Source organism: Postia placenta (genome assembly GCF_002117355.1).
Source record: "Postia placenta MAD-698-R-SB12 unplaced genomic scaffold POSPLAscaffold_8, whole genome shotgun sequence".
Lineage (NCBI taxonomy): Eukaryota > Fungi > Basidiomycota > Agaricomycetes > Polyporales > Adustoporiaceae > Rhodonia > Rhodonia placenta.
This window is the reverse complement of record NW_020169839.1, coordinates 1,995,851-2,011,735: the sequence shown is the minus strand read 5'-3', so window position 1 is coordinate 2,011,735 and position 15,885 is coordinate 1,995,851. Positions and strand designations below refer to the sequence as shown.

The 15,885-nt window shown below is 54.3% G+C and overlaps 5 protein-coding genes across 5 annotated transcripts in view; 2 read left to right on the top strand and 3 right to left on the bottom strand.

Moving 5' to 3' along the window:
* Positions 1 to 584: 584 nt before the first annotated feature.
* Positions 585 to 3,623, bottom strand: POSPLADRAFT_1047119 (hypothetical protein; the record flags this gene model as incomplete). Its single annotated transcript, XM_024479212.1, has 15 exons — positions 585 to 770; positions 818 to 1,112; positions 1,217 to 1,288; positions 1,341 to 1,444; positions 1,495 to 1,686; positions 1,738 to 1,817; positions 1,886 to 1,958; positions 2,072 to 2,113; positions 2,171 to 2,225; positions 2,247 to 2,286; positions 2,416 to 2,462; positions 2,531 to 2,677; positions 2,728 to 2,948; positions 3,009 to 3,272; positions 3,486 to 3,623. The coding sequence occupies 15 exons, from the start codon at positions 3,621 to 3,623 to the stop codon at positions 585 to 587; spliced, it is 1,956 nt and encodes a 651-aa protein (XP_024338683.1).
* Positions 3,624 to 6,960: 3,337 nt separating this feature from the next.
* POSPLADRAFT_1145279 (hypothetical protein) lies at positions 6,961 to 8,393 on the top strand (the record flags this gene model as incomplete). Its single annotated transcript, XM_024485781.1, has 5 exons — positions 6,961 to 7,042; positions 7,094 to 7,235; positions 7,292 to 7,874; positions 7,925 to 8,211; positions 8,261 to 8,393. Coding segments are annotated over 5 exons (1,227 nt in total), but the record flags the coding sequence as incomplete, so codon positions are not given.
* Positions 8,394 to 9,180: 787 nt separating this feature from the next.
* On the bottom strand, positions 9,181 to 11,086 carry POSPLADRAFT_1144108 (hypothetical protein; the record flags this gene model as incomplete). The annotated part of the gene is made up of 6 exons (XM_024485655.1): positions 9,181 to 9,232; positions 9,271 to 9,338; positions 9,390 to 10,123; positions 10,215 to 10,402; positions 10,521 to 10,936; positions 10,994 to 11,086. The coding sequence occupies 6 exons, from the start codon at positions 11,084 to 11,086 to the stop codon at positions 9,181 to 9,183; spliced, it is 1,551 nt and encodes a 516-aa protein (XP_024338681.1).
* Positions 11,087 to 12,679: 1,593 nt separating this feature from the next.
* POSPLADRAFT_1144028 (hypothetical protein) lies at positions 12,680 to 14,023 on the bottom strand (the record flags this gene model as incomplete). The annotated part of the gene is made up of 4 exons (XM_024485649.1): positions 12,680 to 12,766; positions 12,945 to 13,014; positions 13,774 to 13,823; positions 13,937 to 14,023. Coding segments are annotated over 4 exons (294 nt in total), but the record flags the coding sequence as incomplete, so codon positions are not given.
* A 1,679-nt stretch (positions 14,024 to 15,702) lies between these two features.
* The window catches only part of POSPLADRAFT_1057659 (hypothetical protein), a gene marked incomplete at both ends in the record, with an annotated part of 543 nt that continues 360 nt past the window's right edge, over positions 15,703 to 15,885 (top strand). The window contains one exon of the mRNA XM_024480942.1: positions 15,703 to 15,875. Within this exon, the coding sequence (XP_024338679.1) occupies positions 15,703 to 15,875 (173 nt within the window). The remainder of the gene's footprint in view (positions 15,876 to 15,885) is intronic.

The following is a 15,885-nucleotide window of genomic DNA, read 5'->3' as shown; positions in this document are numbered from 1 at the left end:
CGCCATAGCTACTCGCAAGGCCAACCTATGCCTATGTCTATGCCTATGCGTGGCAGGCACGCTCCGCAAGAGTCTCGGCGTCATTCAACGCCTCAGGTGCATATCGCGCCCGCACCCGCGGCAAGTTCAGATGCAGCACCTGCCTCGCGCAGGCGCGACTCCGCACCATTCCGGCCGCGCTTCACACCGCGAAGAGATCAAATTGTTCTGCCCGTCCCTCTGGCTCCGGCCACGAATACGCAAGGTTGCGATCAGTATATCGGGCGAACGGCGTCTTCTACTAGTCATCCGAGCCAGCCATATCCACATGCGCTTGGTCGCAATCTTGACCAGCCTCTCAGTGCCCTATATCCCTCCAGGCCGCCAGGAATGGATCCACCTTCGCGCTCTCATCCTGCTCCTCACCGATCACGGCTGGATAGAGTCACCGAAGTGTAGGATCTACCGTGACACTCATAACAATGTCTATCCTCTATGATTTTATTAACTGATAGGTATGTACGAGCCGATGGAGTTAGGGACCGATTCGAATAATGTTGTCTATTCATGGATGTTGAATCACGATGTGAACTGTTGTTAGAGGCCTAGTCCCATTTGATCCTCTGGGCGTATTCACGGATTCGCGAGACAAACGAATCCTGTACCTCGTCTCCAGCCCCCGTTGCGACCTTCAAGATAATCTCGTTCAGTGCGGTCGAACCAAGGATGTCCACGTGGTCGCTTGTGGTTCCGCCTCCTCGCGGGATTGTCGACACAGGATTGTGCGGCAGCTAACGGCAAACTTGAGAAGGTGGATTTCACACATTGAGATACTCACTTCCACAGTCACCACTTTGATTCCTGAGGGGTTCCACCGTTTGCGTTTCCAGCCTTCCACACACATAGCACCCAGACTGAGGAGGTTCACAGTCCCGTCGCCCTCGCCCATTCTCACGCCGTTGATCACTTTCGGGAATACTGTCTCGTCTGTGTATTCCGCATCAATATGGCTTCGACGCAGTAAAGGTAAGTCAAGAGGGGATCGCGGTGTGATGCATTCGGAAGCGTTGAGGCAGGAAGCGTCGACGGTGTCAGGCTGGATGTCGTCATATTCATACTCTTCTCGAGTGTACCTTGACCAAATATAAGTACAATAGATAGTATGCAGGCATAACACAGCGACATACCAGTATGAACGCTGCGAAGAATTGTCAGACATGTTTCTAGCACTCCATACATGTGACTCACCTCAGTGTCCTTCCCATGCCCATACACGCAGTAAAACTTGGTAGTCGGGGCGTGTGGTAGTCTGTCAATCTATGAGGCCCACAATGTGACAGCAAAATGCCAAGAGGGCGTACTGTATCTCTAGAGGATTCGTCCACTTCGTATGATCCAAATTGTTGCGTTCCAAGGCTTGCTCGTCTCTTTCAATGCCGAAGGAATAGTTTGACGCTATCATTTTCTGAGCGAGCGCGGGTCCAGATGTGCACGGTATAGAGAGGGAGGACTGACCTGAAAATGAGTGGGGGTACGCTCCAGAATCCACGTGCCAGCCTCGGACGCGGTCATGTTCTTCAACAGCGAGTATTTGCCTTCCGTTTCCACCACGGAGGGTCGAAATACAACTAACTCGCCATGACTTTGCGCATACCCGAAGATGTCATCAGGAGCAAATGTTGCGTTGCCCCACACCGCTTCTCCGCCCTTCGATGCATAAGAGCTGCGTGGAACATAGAGAAGCACTCATGTTTTCACCTTCATCCACATACTTGCACTACCGGCCCAACTGCGGAACAGGTTCTGACGTTCCCTGCGGGAGAAAAACCGCTCCAGAACTGCTCGGCGAAGAGAGGGCCTGTGATCAATGAAAGAAGACTGTAAACAGTAGGCATTGGATCCGTACCATATGCGCCTGCGGGATTCATTTGGACAGTGTCCTTCATTTCACCTGATAGAAGGGCAGACATGGCTTTAACCTGACACACGAGTAAATAACAAGGTATCTCAGCATGTAGAAGAAACTGTGTCTTACCACGCCCTGTACAGTCCGTCAGCATCAGCAATGTTATCATCACGTTTACCATCGTACCAGATGGGTGCCAGCAATGGCGACGAGAGCTTCCACGTTTTTCTGTTCGCCAATGTTTCACACCATACCCGTTACCAAAGACATTTAGCAATGGCCTACCTCAACCCAATCAGGTCCACCCTTTCCGTGTTCAGGTGATTCCACCCATTTGAAGCTGAGAAGACGTGTCAACAACCACCTACAGTAAGCCCGATAACGGATGACGCTTACAAGTACTACTCTGAGGTCAGTATCAGGCTTCAGCAAAGATCACAGTAAGGTTCGGGCACAGTACCATCATCACCTGAGTTTCGCTGACCTTAGCACATTCAACTGCTTTAGTTACGATAGGTGGCGTACAGTGCTACCCATGGAGTGCGCGACTAAGACAACGCGCTTATTCTCTCTTGCGCTGCATATGCAATCCAATGAAGCGACCAGTCGTCAGCAGAACGCTGTAGGCCACGCATGAAGGCTTACACGAATCCCTCGATCGTTGCCTTGAGCTTAGAGAAGTAGCCGTCGCGTACCTCTAGATTGTAGTAGGATAGGCGCCAGTCGTATGGTGCAAGGTGGAGGTTGTTCGTGTCGTAATTGACGACAGCTAAATTCTCCACTATCTTGGACCTAGTGCGACTGGGGTATAGTGTCTGAAATTCCGTGACATAGGTACTTACCACAGCCAGTAGCCTTGGATGAAACTGCTGGCAGCATCAATGCCTTCTGCGGCTCTTACCTTCGCGCCTGGAGGGTCAAGGCCAGTGACAGAATCGAGCATGAGAGTAGCCATCCACTTCTCCTTGTTGAACATGACTTGGGATAACATGGAGAACCCGCCCCAGACCTTCTGCCTGAAGAAAGGGCGGTATTCTGGAGAAGTGGACCAGGACTCCAGCCCCTACAAGAAGATCAGTGAGAGGCTGGATCCCAGTCAGTCGTCAGCAAGTATGCGACATACCGTGGAGATGATTCCGGGAATCAACACAACAGGGTGTTTCGCAGTGAGCCCTCGCTCAGCTATTTGCTCGCCGACAGTGAACTCGAGGCCATTATTATTCAGCTTCCATGGCTCGGGAATGTTGCTGCGGAACTTGCGCCATTCGGTCTCCAGACGAGTGAGATCGAGCAGGGGGAGCTCGAATTGGAGGGCCTGCGGGATGCTAAATTCGTACTGGTCGAGGAGCACCGTGAGATGCGTTTGGAAATCGGGGAAGTCGGCTGGCTGAATAAGTATGAATCCAAGGAGAATCCCGACTTTGATTGATGTGAGTGTCTAAACGTGCAGATCGACAGGGTCCGATTTACCAAGTATACCCAGCGGGAAGATGAAGCGTCGCGTCGTAAAAAAACGCCGGTGTTTCTACAGACCAAGGTGTTAATACAATTATCGCCATAGCTAAAGCACGGCAACGAGACAAGGCCAATGATTATTTACATTGCTCGCCTGTTTCTGTTCAAGGGCTTTTTGCTTGTGTGCGACCTCCTCCTTTAGTTCTTCATTCTCCTCCTCGTGTTTGTGATTTTCTTCACGTATTGATTCATGCGAAGGGTTTGTTCGCTTCCTGAGAGTCATTACGAACTTAGCAAGGGGCACTCGAGCTGAGCCCAAGCTGCAGGTGTACGTCACATCACGTGCGCGCCACATTGAACGCGATCACGTGCAAACGCGTAGTTCAACCGTGTCCTATTCCCACGCACGGTTGAACCGCCTCTCCTGGTTGCATTGTTCGACGGGCCACACTGCAGCCACACCGACAGCCACAACGACAGCCACACTTGCTCGCCGCGTGCTACAATGAGCACCGGCTTACCCCTTCGCGACCGCATCCAGTCGGTCTCGCCCGACGACAACAATGGGTGGCTCCCGCGCCCGACGACGCCACTCCGCATCGCCAAGCGCGAGTCTGCCTCTCCTCAGCCCCAGGCTGCCCCGCTCTCGCGCCGCCAGTCGGCCAGCTACAAGCATCTCAAGTCCAACCATCTCGTATCCAAATCGCCCTTTCGATCTCAGATCCCCACCCCAGCCAAGCCTCCACTTTCGCCTGCGACGCCACGCCGGGTCAGTGGCGAGAAGCGTCCACGCCCGCCGTCCATGGTCGCCTCGGCCGAGAATGAGCACCCGCTTGGTTTCAAGCGGCGCCAGTCTAAAGGCTTCCAAGGCCTGCTGCAAAAGGAACCAGTGACCAAGAGCCCATTCAAGAAGGCGCCCGGGTCCGAAGCCGTAGTGGATGACGAAGGTCCGCCGCCAGTTCCTCCCAAGCTCTCTCGCGTTCCAGCTCCTTCTGCCTCTCCGGGCCGTTCTTCCCTTGTTTCTAAGCGCCTGCACGGTCCCCGTAATGTGAGTAGCGGTTCGCTCCGCCGACAACGTCGCAAGACGGTGACTTTCGACGAACGGTGCGATGTGGTTGAATTCGACGTCGAGGAGGACGAGCTCAACTCGGATGTATTTGACTCCGAGTCGGATGAGGGCGAGGAGGAAGGCGATCACGACCATCACGACAATGACGTTCCTGAGCAGCCCCCCGCAGTTGATGATACTTATGACATCGCGCAAGCTGGCGATGACAGTATCACTGGCCTGGTAGACTCTATGCTTCACGATTCTAGCCCATCGACCCCGCCGCGATCACGTCACCTCCCACCTGACACCGAGACCGAGGATGGTGTTCCATACGGCCGGACGCACCATGCTGCGCGTCTCAGCGCTGTATACCACCACAGTTCACCCGTCAGCGTTTCAGAACATGGCGCTCTGACACCTGCTTCTGAGGAGGAGACCGACGGCCCGCCCAACCTGACAGTTGCGCGCGACGAACAGAGTGATGCTCATCGGGCTCTGTCTCCACCTGTGATTGAGCGGCGCAGCGCGTCGCCGCTTGAGCTACTACCACCCGACCCACTCAGCACTCCGCCGCACTCGCGCGCGGGCACACCTGTCATAGCGCTTTCGCCCGGCTCACATATTCCCCTCGGCCGATCAACGCACTCGGAGCGCGCGAAAGCACAGAGGGAACAGCATGCAGTTGGTGAGCTGGATGAAGACGTGTGCATGCTGCCGCCGTCGCCGTCTCCTGCCAAGCGCGTCAGCACGGCACCGCGCGTATCCGCAAACATAGAGAGCCTGATCCCGCGGTTCGATCTCGGGGTAGTGTCGACGCCGTCAGGGGAGCGTAAGTGTGGGTGGCGTGAGGTCGCATACTTGAGCTAACGATAATCAGTAGTCGTGAAGGACGATCCGTTCGCACTGCCGCGTATCAAAGACGAGCCAGTGCCGGTCGAGCTGTCGTTCATGTCTGGTGACTCGGGTCGCGACGACAGCATGGACCCGTCGAACCTATCGATCGGCCACTCGGAGGTGTCGCTCGACGGCCTCGATCGCGAGGTCGATGGAGAGGATGATGCACAGCCGCAAGCGCAAGCACACACGGACAACAGTGCACTTCTGTCTGGTCCACGCACCCTCGCCCCGGGTAGCTTGCCTCTGCCTCCCAGCATAGCAAAGGCAGAGCCGAGCTCATCTCGCCCATCGACACCACTGGATCGCAGCACGTCCTCGATCGCGTCTACAGGCTCAGGCTTCCGCTTCACGTCGCCGGGCCAGCCGCCGCGCAGCAACTCGCCGCGCTCGTCTCTCCTGGATGAAGTGGCGATGCCACGTGCCGTGCGCCCGTTCGCGTCGCCCGTGACGACGCGTGTAGGCTCGCCACTGCGGCACTCGGTCAGCTCGGAAGATGTTTCACGCTGGGAGGAGGAAGCAGGCGATATGGAGGTCGACGCCGAGATGCCAACCGACGTCGTTGATAAGCCATCTTGCCTACTTGCTGACGGTGGCCCTGGGTTCGAAGACGGTACTGGTCGCGCCGCTGCCGATGAGGACGGCGAGGCAAAACATACTGAGGATGACGAGGACGACACGCAGGACGACCGCACGGAAAGCGATCACGGCACAGTGCCACCGCCGATGAGCAGACATAAGAATGCGACTCACGATGGCGTACTCGCTCTGGATCCAGAGCCCCAGCCAATTGACCCACCGCGCCCGTCAATGCTTATGCGGGCCAATACGGAGGATGTGGAGCGTGAGTACACGTTCGAGGGACTCCACCTCGATTTTGAAGACTCGTTTGCTCTGGGCGGGAGCAAGGGCTCGGCAAGGCGGGGTGACCTGCACCTCGGTGACGTCAGTGCGCTCGACCGGTTGATGGAGAATGTCGCGCATAGCGTGGGCGGCAGCGGGAGCGACGAGATGACCCTCGCAGAGATTGCCCCACACCTGACGCACCATCGAATTGGATCAGATCCCTCAGCGCGGTCGCAACGCACCATGAGCGAGTCGTCCGCCATCCCTGCACCTCCCCCAAAGGACGCGATCCGCGCCCGCGACGAGCTGATCAAAGCTAAGAAGCGTGAGGCGCGGCAAAAAGAAGAGCAAGAGGCACTAGGCATTGGTTACTCCAGTGCTCAGTTGCTAAAGGTGGGCCGGCCGATGCGCCGCCGCAGCATGAGCACGGGAGATGCAGAGGATATGCTCGCGCAACGGTCTGGCGCGGCACAGAGGCGCGGCGCAGCACTCCGGCAAGGAGGACTATTGGATGTCCTTCCCATCGAGGACGAGAACGACCCCCTCTCGGACAGCATTAATCGTGAACTATTGAAGCTCGAGGGACCCAGCAAGAGCGTATGTCCTGCAGTTTAACTCTCCATTACCGACCCCTTATTCTCTCCCTAGAAGTACCATGTGCGTGAGCGACGGGAGACCATCTACGCAAGCTCTGATGCGAACGGTGACTCCCATCATGCCGCTGCTAGCGATACGCAGAGCGGTAAGGCCTGGAAGACAGTAAAGAGGCCGTCGGACATGGTAAGCAATAATTGTCTTGACAGGTCCGTAATACTTACCCGTTGCATCACAGAACGAATATGCTAAGCAACTCAAGGAGCTCCGAGCACAGGATAAGTCGGGGAAAGCACACGGGAAGGTGTTCGTCCGGGGTAAGCAGGATATTCGAGACTAACCAGTTATGACGCTGAAATCCTTCATAGTAATTGGCCTGAAGAGTCTCGATCTACCTATGCCACAGCAGCCGACGACCATTGCATGCACACTCAATAACGGTATACACTATGTCACGACGCCAGAGTGTCGCCTCGGCAGGGAATGCAGAATTGACCAGGAGTTCGAATTGTGAGTGGAATATGATGATCAACATGGTCTCCTAGTACTTATACCCTGAGTGCCAGAATCGAACACAGCAAGCTTGAGTTCACGCTGACTATCAAGGTCCGACGAGATCCCCATATTATCGCCCAATTTAAAGCCAACGCTCCTCCACTACCGCCGCCTGCTCCAGCTCCCGTCCAGGTTGCTCCCCCACCCCCATCGAAGGGTGGAGGAATGCGTAATTTCTTCCGATCGTCATCGCCCGCAAAGAAGGCTCCGAAAGCGCTTCCGGCGCCGAAGACAGCTATGCATCAGCCTCCGGTGCATCGTGTAAGCGAGAACTTGGCACGGTATCTCAAACCCGATGGTACTCTCGCACGAGCATTCATCTCCTTCAGAGACATTGCTCCTCGATGTGACACGAAGCTGTTCGAGACCAGCTACCCGTTGATCGGGCAGCGGCTCGAGACAGGCGGTACCATGAAGTCCATGCAAGTTGGCGATATCGTCCTACAAATATTCAGACTACCTCCGTTGCCTGGCATTCCGCCTGAGCAGTTGCCTCAAAGCTTGGAGGAATGTCATCGGGGTCTGCGACATACAGCTTGGCATAAGAACACGTACTTTGAGGGGACCTTGACTCAGAACGGTGGGGATTGCATGGTAAGTGAACCCTTCGGTATGTGGGGGTACATGCCAATGACATCGCGCAGTCGTGGCGGCGGAGACATCTCAGATTGGTCGGTGCCAATCTCATTGCATACAATGATGTCACGAAGCGTGCTATCGCCACCATTGATCTCAAGAAAGCTGTTACCGTTGAGGACGACCAGGATGTGAGGTCGTCAATGCTCAGCCCGGCATCTGGGGTCAGCTCTCGCAGCCGCCACGTCGATGAGTTTGATGGTCCATACGGCTCTGAGCGGTCATTCCGGCTTGTATTCCCACAGAACCAGGAGATCACATTCTTTGCAGACACTGATGAAGAAAAGGCACGATGGTAAGGGTTATAATCTGCCTAGCACTCATGAGGAACTGACGTTGGTCAGGTTGGAGGTCCTGCGCGCTCTCGTGGGTCGAATACCCCCGAATCCGCTGTGGGCCGAGCTCGTATGGCAACGGCAGCAAGAGCTCGGGCGTGAGGATGACACCCGCCTGGCTAGCCCACAGTTGCACCGGTGAATTGTATATGAGCTTGTTCTGGTTTCCTTTCTCTGTCTCGCAGCGTTCTTTGGCATCTCCTATGACAACCCGTTAGTCTGTACTTTATTCTGTTCGTTCTCATCACTGTCCACGTCTTGTCGCGTTCTGAAAGTTCGTAGCATGTCTGATACTATGCAATGTATGCTGTGATACAATATCCATGACATTCTTCTTAGCAGTCCTTTGTGAGTATGGTGTCATAATAAGCGCTGTTTTTTTCACTCACGCCATGGTCTTCTCGCCGTTGACTCATTCTCATGTGATATACGAAGATGCTATCTATATGAACGAGCCAAGTACATAGTGTCCGTGGGCAAAACTCGCTCAGGCATTCGCTAAGTGGCGGCGCGGCGCGGGTCTGGCCCCATGGCGATTGCTGTCAATGGTGGCGCAACTGGCGAATGGTGAACGGTATTTCTTCATGCTCAGAGGTGACAAAAATGCCACAGTGCAACTACAGACCGAGAGACGATAGCAGTGATCTCTTCCGCGGAACTTTCTCCTTGTCTTTGTGTATCCCAGCTTCCTCCGCCTCGCTAAGGGTACAACGCCATTCCGAACATTATTGAGCTACTTCAAATTATAAACCTGCATTTTCGTCGATCAGAGAGTTCAGGTTATGTTCACCTGCGTGCTCCTTTGTTGATAGCTCGGGCAGGGGGGAGGCAACAAATGTTAGGTTGCGTGAGAGATTCTACCTCAGATATTTTGCTCAGTGTGTGAACCAGGCTTGACCTTTCCGAGTTGCGCCAACAATCGCCATTCGCTATCGCTGCGCCATAGTTGCGCGGCGATTGGGCGCAATTTTACCAATAACACTACAAGTACATGTCCAGACGCTCTCTATCAGGCTCACGAATCACCGGAATCAGAGGCAACGATATGATAAATCTGCCACTGATTGTCTCCATCATCATCCTTATACTAAACGTCATATGTGAGCACCGTCCAAAATGCATGAGCGACATTACGTACCTCCTGCAAGATTGCGTAGTCTGGAAGGATGACTAGATAAGGCTTTGGGATGTTCACATTTCCCGGCTGAAGCAAGGCGTATGCCGAATGGACGCCTTCACTGTCCTCAGGGATGAGATACAGTTCACCCCCTTCATCCCACTCATCCCCAAGGTCACTGTAGGTGTCGAGATCGCCTTCCACTTCTTTACCTCCGACGGCGGTGTAGTCAATATGATCCAGCACAAGTTCTTCCCCTTCGACATTGGCAAATATCGCATACATGCCCTGTACCTCTGCGGAGAACGGCCTGCCGGCGCGCACCATTCTCGGGTAGTATGGTGCCCATTCCGCCCATTCGACGAGCCCACCACCTCCGACAGGAAGGCTGTCCTCGTAGGCTAGTCTGTCGGCCTGTGCACGCAAAACCCACTCCCGGATCATGGACGCAGGCACCAAGATCACCTCCGTCCAGACGTCCTCACTTTCTAAACTATACGGCACTCCGTAACAGGCGACGGCAACTAGACCACGCTGTGGGGGACGAGTAGAATGGATGAGCCGGATTCCTCTGCGAGTATCCGCCTTTGTGCGTTGACATGAGACGGGGCGTAGTGAATGCTTGGTCTTTGCGTATAGGATGCTCCCATATGCAGTGAGAACCTCGAATGAAGGTTGGAACACCAGTATATATGCTTGGTCTGTCCAGCACGAAGATGACAATGGCTCTGCCGTCCGTTGCAAGTAGATGCCGACTGTCGACGAAGTCAAATGATTCATATTTATCAATTGAGGAGGTTTGTTGTAGATGCTGTGTGATCAAGGTGTCAGGTTTGGTCCACATACATGCACGACATATGGTACTTTCCCAAAGCAAATCGCCTGTCTTCCAATCCCACACCAGAACCGCATATTCATAGTTCCAAGAGCTAAGATGCGCTACGTAGTCGCCTTCTAGACGGGATTGGCGTCCTTCCTTGCGGTTTTCTTCGTCTAATTCGTCATATTTACCCGTGTCTGAAAGGTTGATCTCACTGCGCGCAGCAAGAGCATGGGGTTGCCCATCTGTGAAAGACAGGATACGAAGTGCAGGGTACCGGCCCCTGTCTCTTCGTCAAATACTCGCACAAGAGTGATCAAAACGTTGCCTACCCTGGTTCGTTTGGCACCTGATCCCACCCTGTCACGACAACAACGTTCTGTGATGGATCCATACACATTGTCTCCAAGTCCATATCGAGCTGGTCACTGTGGATAGACCATTGACGCTCTGAGACTCTAAGCACTGAGGATGGGAACTGGATGAATTCAATTCCGCCTCGCATGTCTGCCTGGGCGAAAAGACCACCAGGCGAGGTCGTCCACACAAGCGCCGTCCACTGTGGAAAGGACGACCCTGGCACAAGCTCTGCGGTGCGGCGCATGTGCTGCAGAGAGCGTAATTTCCGCAGTCTCTCCACGTAGGGAAGGGGGCATAAGGGCTCGTCGGCCATGCCTGCAAGCTCGAGTTCATAGAAATATTGCAAGGAAGTGGAGCCGTGTATAAGTTGTAGGAACATCCGGCACACCTTACGAACATGGACACGATCAGTTTTAGATTAATACGCTGTTTTGACACTACTCACTTGTTTGCAGTTGATCAGGCCGCGAGCATCGAGAAAGAAAAAGATCATCACGAGGAGCTCGACGGGCAGGTCCGTAACGGTACGTGTAGCCATAGCTGATCAGAGTTTCAATGAGGGATTGACGACCGGTGTTGAGGAGTATGATCATCGCTTTTATAGCACAAGGGCTTCAGCGCTGACAAAGGACGACGCCGTCCAAGAACAAGGGAAGGAAGATCAGAATTGCACGCTCGGAGCCAATACGTCCGGACCGGACTGTTGTACTTCTGCAGGAAACCTTGTGTGTAGTGAATCGTCATCCTGTGTTGCCGGGACATACTTCTCCACGTATGGTACATTAATACTCTCCCCGGATCTGTCGCGATGTTCGCAGTCAGATCAACAGTTTTAGCAAACGAGAAGTCTCCTGTGAGCAGAGTAGACAACTCCTTCAACCTGCGCAGGCTCCGGATACCCAAGTCTGAGGCCTGCTATCGAACGCGTTGTCTTATGGTGACTTCGGTATCGATGGTCGATTGCCGGCATGTGCACAAATAGAGGCAAGCAACGCGCAACCTGTACTTCAGACGCATGGCGCTAGGATGTTTGATACCGTCCTGTAGGGCGCGGTGAATCTGGAATCGCTTCCTAATTTACCGTAATTTAGCAGTCGGTCTATAAGGGGTACTATCGCCCAGATTAACAACCTTGATTTCGACCTTAGGTAAATTACCGGTTAATCTACCGATAATTGACTGGTCAATCAGGTCGCTATTACAGCGGGCGAAAAAACGATAGGCGCGGCCACCTCAAGTAACTGTTCTCTCCGGCCGATGATCCGAGATGCCGCAGCCACAGCAGCCACAGGGTAGCCACTGGCTTACCCTATCTGACATACTGCTCACTCTCAATCCTGCTCATTTGTACATACATTCTGTAGACCTTATAATAATACTGCAACTCTCATGGATTGCTACTGCTATATTCTATCATTATAGAAGATGGATGTCATGCTAATGTCACGGGTAGACACAGCGTCTAGCTGTTTTTTAATTTTTGCCTTTTCACAGGCTCAAACCCACGACCTCTGTATTACATATCTGATATGGACACGACACTATCTACTGTACAATTAGATTAGATGGACGGCAGTGTGCAGCACAGCTCGGGCTCCGCTGACACAGCCGCTCTAACTCACCGGCCCCCGAGGCCACATCAGCATGCTGCACATGGACCAGCTGTGCACGGGCCAACACGCGCAGCCTGCCCTTATCTCCCTCTGTATATAAGCTGGCCTCTGCTACCCTAGGGACCTCAGTTTTGACCTCTTGTCCCTAGGTCAGTAAGCCCCCAGTTGTATTTCCTTTTCTTACTTAACTAATATATTAACTTGTCCCTAGCCTTAGGTTTGAGCACTGCTCACCATCACTTCGGTGAGACCCAGTCGAACACCCCCAGCACTTTAGGTTTTCTCCTGTCGCTTGACCTCAAGTCGCGACATTAGGTCAAAACTCCCCATAGCTGCTGGCGTTCCTTGGAACTCCCACACTCACATTCACTTCCTATAGGTCAGGTAGTGTGCACCCCTTATCACGAGTTGGTACAGTGTCTAGCCGTTTTTTAATTTTTTCCTTTTTGCAGGCTCGAACCCGCGACCTCTGTACTACTTGCCTGATATGGACGCATCATATCTACTGTATGATTAGATTAGATGGGATGGCAGTGCATGGCACAGCTCGGGCTCCGCTGACACAGCCGCTCTGACTCACCGGCCCCCGTGGCCGCGTCAGCATGCTGTGCACGGACCAGCTGCGCACAGCCTGCCCTTATCTTCCCCTGTATATAAGCCTGCCTCTGCTGCCCTAGGAACCTCAGTTTCGACCTCTTGTCCCTAGGTCAGTAAGCCCCTGTACATACTTACTTTCCTATGCTAACTTACTTGTCCCTAGCCTTAGGTTTGAGCTTTGCTCACCATCGCTTTGGTAAGACCCAGTCGAACGCCCCCAGCATCTTTAAGTCTGTGTTTCCCCTGTCGCTCGACCCTAAGTCGCGACATTCCTACTATACCCTACAATACATAGATAGCATACGATACATCACCACCACTTGGGAAATGAACTCTTCAGTACCTACACTTCAGTGGGCGGTTGTCACGACTTGGTACGGCACCTAGCCGTTTTTTAATTTTTTCCTTTTCGTGGGCTCGAACCCGCGACCTCTGTACTACCTGCCTGATATGGACACATCATTATCTACTGTACGATCAGATTAGATAGGACGGCAGTGCACGGCACAGCTCAGGCTCTGCTGACACAGCCTCTCTGACTCACCGGCCCCCGTGGCCGCGTCAGCATGCTGTGCACGGACCAGCTGTGCACGGACCAGTGCGCACAGCCTGCCCTTATCTCCCCATGTATATAAGCCGGCCTCTGCTGCCCTAGGGACCTCAGTTTCGACCTCTTGTCCCTAGGTCAGTAAGCATCCCTTTATATCACCTTCTTACTTATACTAACTAATACATTTACTTGTCCCTAGCCTTAGGTTTGAGCATAGCTCACCATCGCTTCGGTGAGACTTAGTCGGATGCCCCCAGCATTTAGGTTTTCCTCAGTCGCTTGACCTCAAGTCGCGACATTAGGTCGAAACTCCCCAAGCTGCTGGCGTCCCCTCGGGACCCCCTCTATTCACTTTCCTTTCCCACAGGTTGGGTGGTGCGCACCCCTACGATACTCTACGGTACATACGATACGTAGATAGCTTTACATACATCGCCACCCCTAGAGGAACGAACTCTTCAACACCTGCACTTCAGTGGGCGGTGTTTGTCCTCACGGACGCGTGGTCTAGGTTCCTGCTGCATACTAGCCAAAAGCAGTACTGGGCCCCACGTGAACTGCGAACCTCAGGGTCTTCTCGGGCGCCGTAACGTAAGCTAGTGTAGTATGGCCATTTTAGTACACGCACCTCCCCGTCCTCCCCCCATCCAACGTGGCTGCCTGCCAAGGCCAAGTTCACGCATTCGACTCGCAGGACCTCATCAATGTCTACATCTCAGACGGCCCTGAGACTGTCATCTACCGGTGTGAGCAGCAGCCGTGCCCGAACCGGACACCCTGATCGATCGCGGAAGATTACCCGCGCTACAAGGCGATCCGACGAGTGCAACACCCGCTTGGACCCCGAAGCACCCTTGCATCTCAATCCGCCTCGCGGTACTCTCGCCCTGTCTCCCCTACTTCCCGCCTTCCCCAAACTGTTGCCGAGTCCAGTCAAGCTCGAGGAGATCTCCCTCCAGACCCTGCACCAGAGCCTGAGCCTGAGGAGGGTGCAGGTGAAGAAGGAGTCTCGGAGTCCGAGTCCGAGGATTCTGTTGGGTCCGCCTTGCCAACAGCGCTCGCCCCCGTGTCAGCAGTCCCTGACGTACGTAACCCCCCCGCCGAACTTCCTCCGGCGCCTTCACCGCCAACTCCGCCGAGAGGCCGCTCGAGCACTCGCTCCTCTCGAAGTTTGACCAGCGGAGGGCCACCACAGCTGCCTCCGCCCCTGCAGCGTCCTCCGTCCCCCCCGACGCCGATAATGTCCTCTCCTGCAGCTGCCCCCGATAAGGAGACTTTGAAACTCCTCCTCCCGCTCCGCTACAATGGCAAGACCGTCATCGAATGCAACTGGTTCCTATCGCAGCTACGCATCTATTGGCTGGTCAACACGTCGTTGACCACCATTGAGCTTAAGGTACAGGTCGCACTAAGCCTGCTCGATGGAGACGCTTGCGCCTGGGCCACTCCTTACTTTGCCCAGCTCGTGTCGGTGCAGATAGGGGTGCAAGGGGCTACGACCCCGTTCGCAAACGAAGCGGCCTTTGCCGCCGCCTTCAGGGCCCGCTTCGGAAATCTCAACGATGAGGCGGCAGCACAAGTAGAGCTGGCGAAGCTCTGCGCGGACAAATCGGTCCGTGAAAAACGCACTGTGGTGGAGTTCTTCGCGCTGTTCAAGGGTCCGGCGGATCGCTCTGGGTATGGGGACCTGGAGCTATGCGACAAGTACCTGAGCGGCATCCCCTCCCACGTGTACCGAAAGATCGAGCTCGAGACCTTCACCACGTGGCAAGCAGCTGAGAAGCGCGCCACTGAGGTCGAGCAGATCCTCGACATCAGCCGGGCCCGTCGGCCCGAGCTAAACAACTTCTTCTCGGCCTGGGGTCGAGGACGTGGTGGGGCACGTGGTGGTGCACCCCCATCGCACGGAGCTTCGGCCAGCATCAATGCGGTCGTCGGAAAAGGAAACTTCCCCGGCACATGCTTCGGCTGTGGGAAGCAAGGGTACCGACGCTTCGAGTGCCCCAATTGTAAGGACAAGCCTTACACAAAACACGCCGACGCGCGGGCTACGGTTGCCTCGGGCTCCACCCAGGCTGCGACAAGCGCCCCCGTCACGACATCACCCTTAGCAAGTATAAGTGCCGCTTCAGCGAAATCCGAGCAATTGGAGCTGGCGAACTTAATGGCACAGGTGAAGTCAATGCGCGAGGAGCTCGAGCACTATCGGGCGATGAAGGAGGAGGGTTTTTGATCCGGTCCGCGCTTTGTGCCGCACGCGTTGGGCCGCATATATCCTGTAACAAGTATAACGTATTGTCGACTGCAATGGTGTATGAATTGGACCAGGGGTCCCAACACTTTCACATTCCAGTCCGACTTCAAGGGAAAAGACGGCACAAGGACATAATCACTATGGTGGATAGTGGAGCCACCACAAAGTTTATCAACAAGCGATTCATTGAAGAGAATAAGGTGCAGACGCAGAAGCTAAAAGAGCCGATTCCGCTGTACAATATCAATGGCACCCTAAATAAAGACAGAAGCATCTCAGAAGTAGCAGTGCTACAGATGCACATAGGAGACACGTCGAGAAGA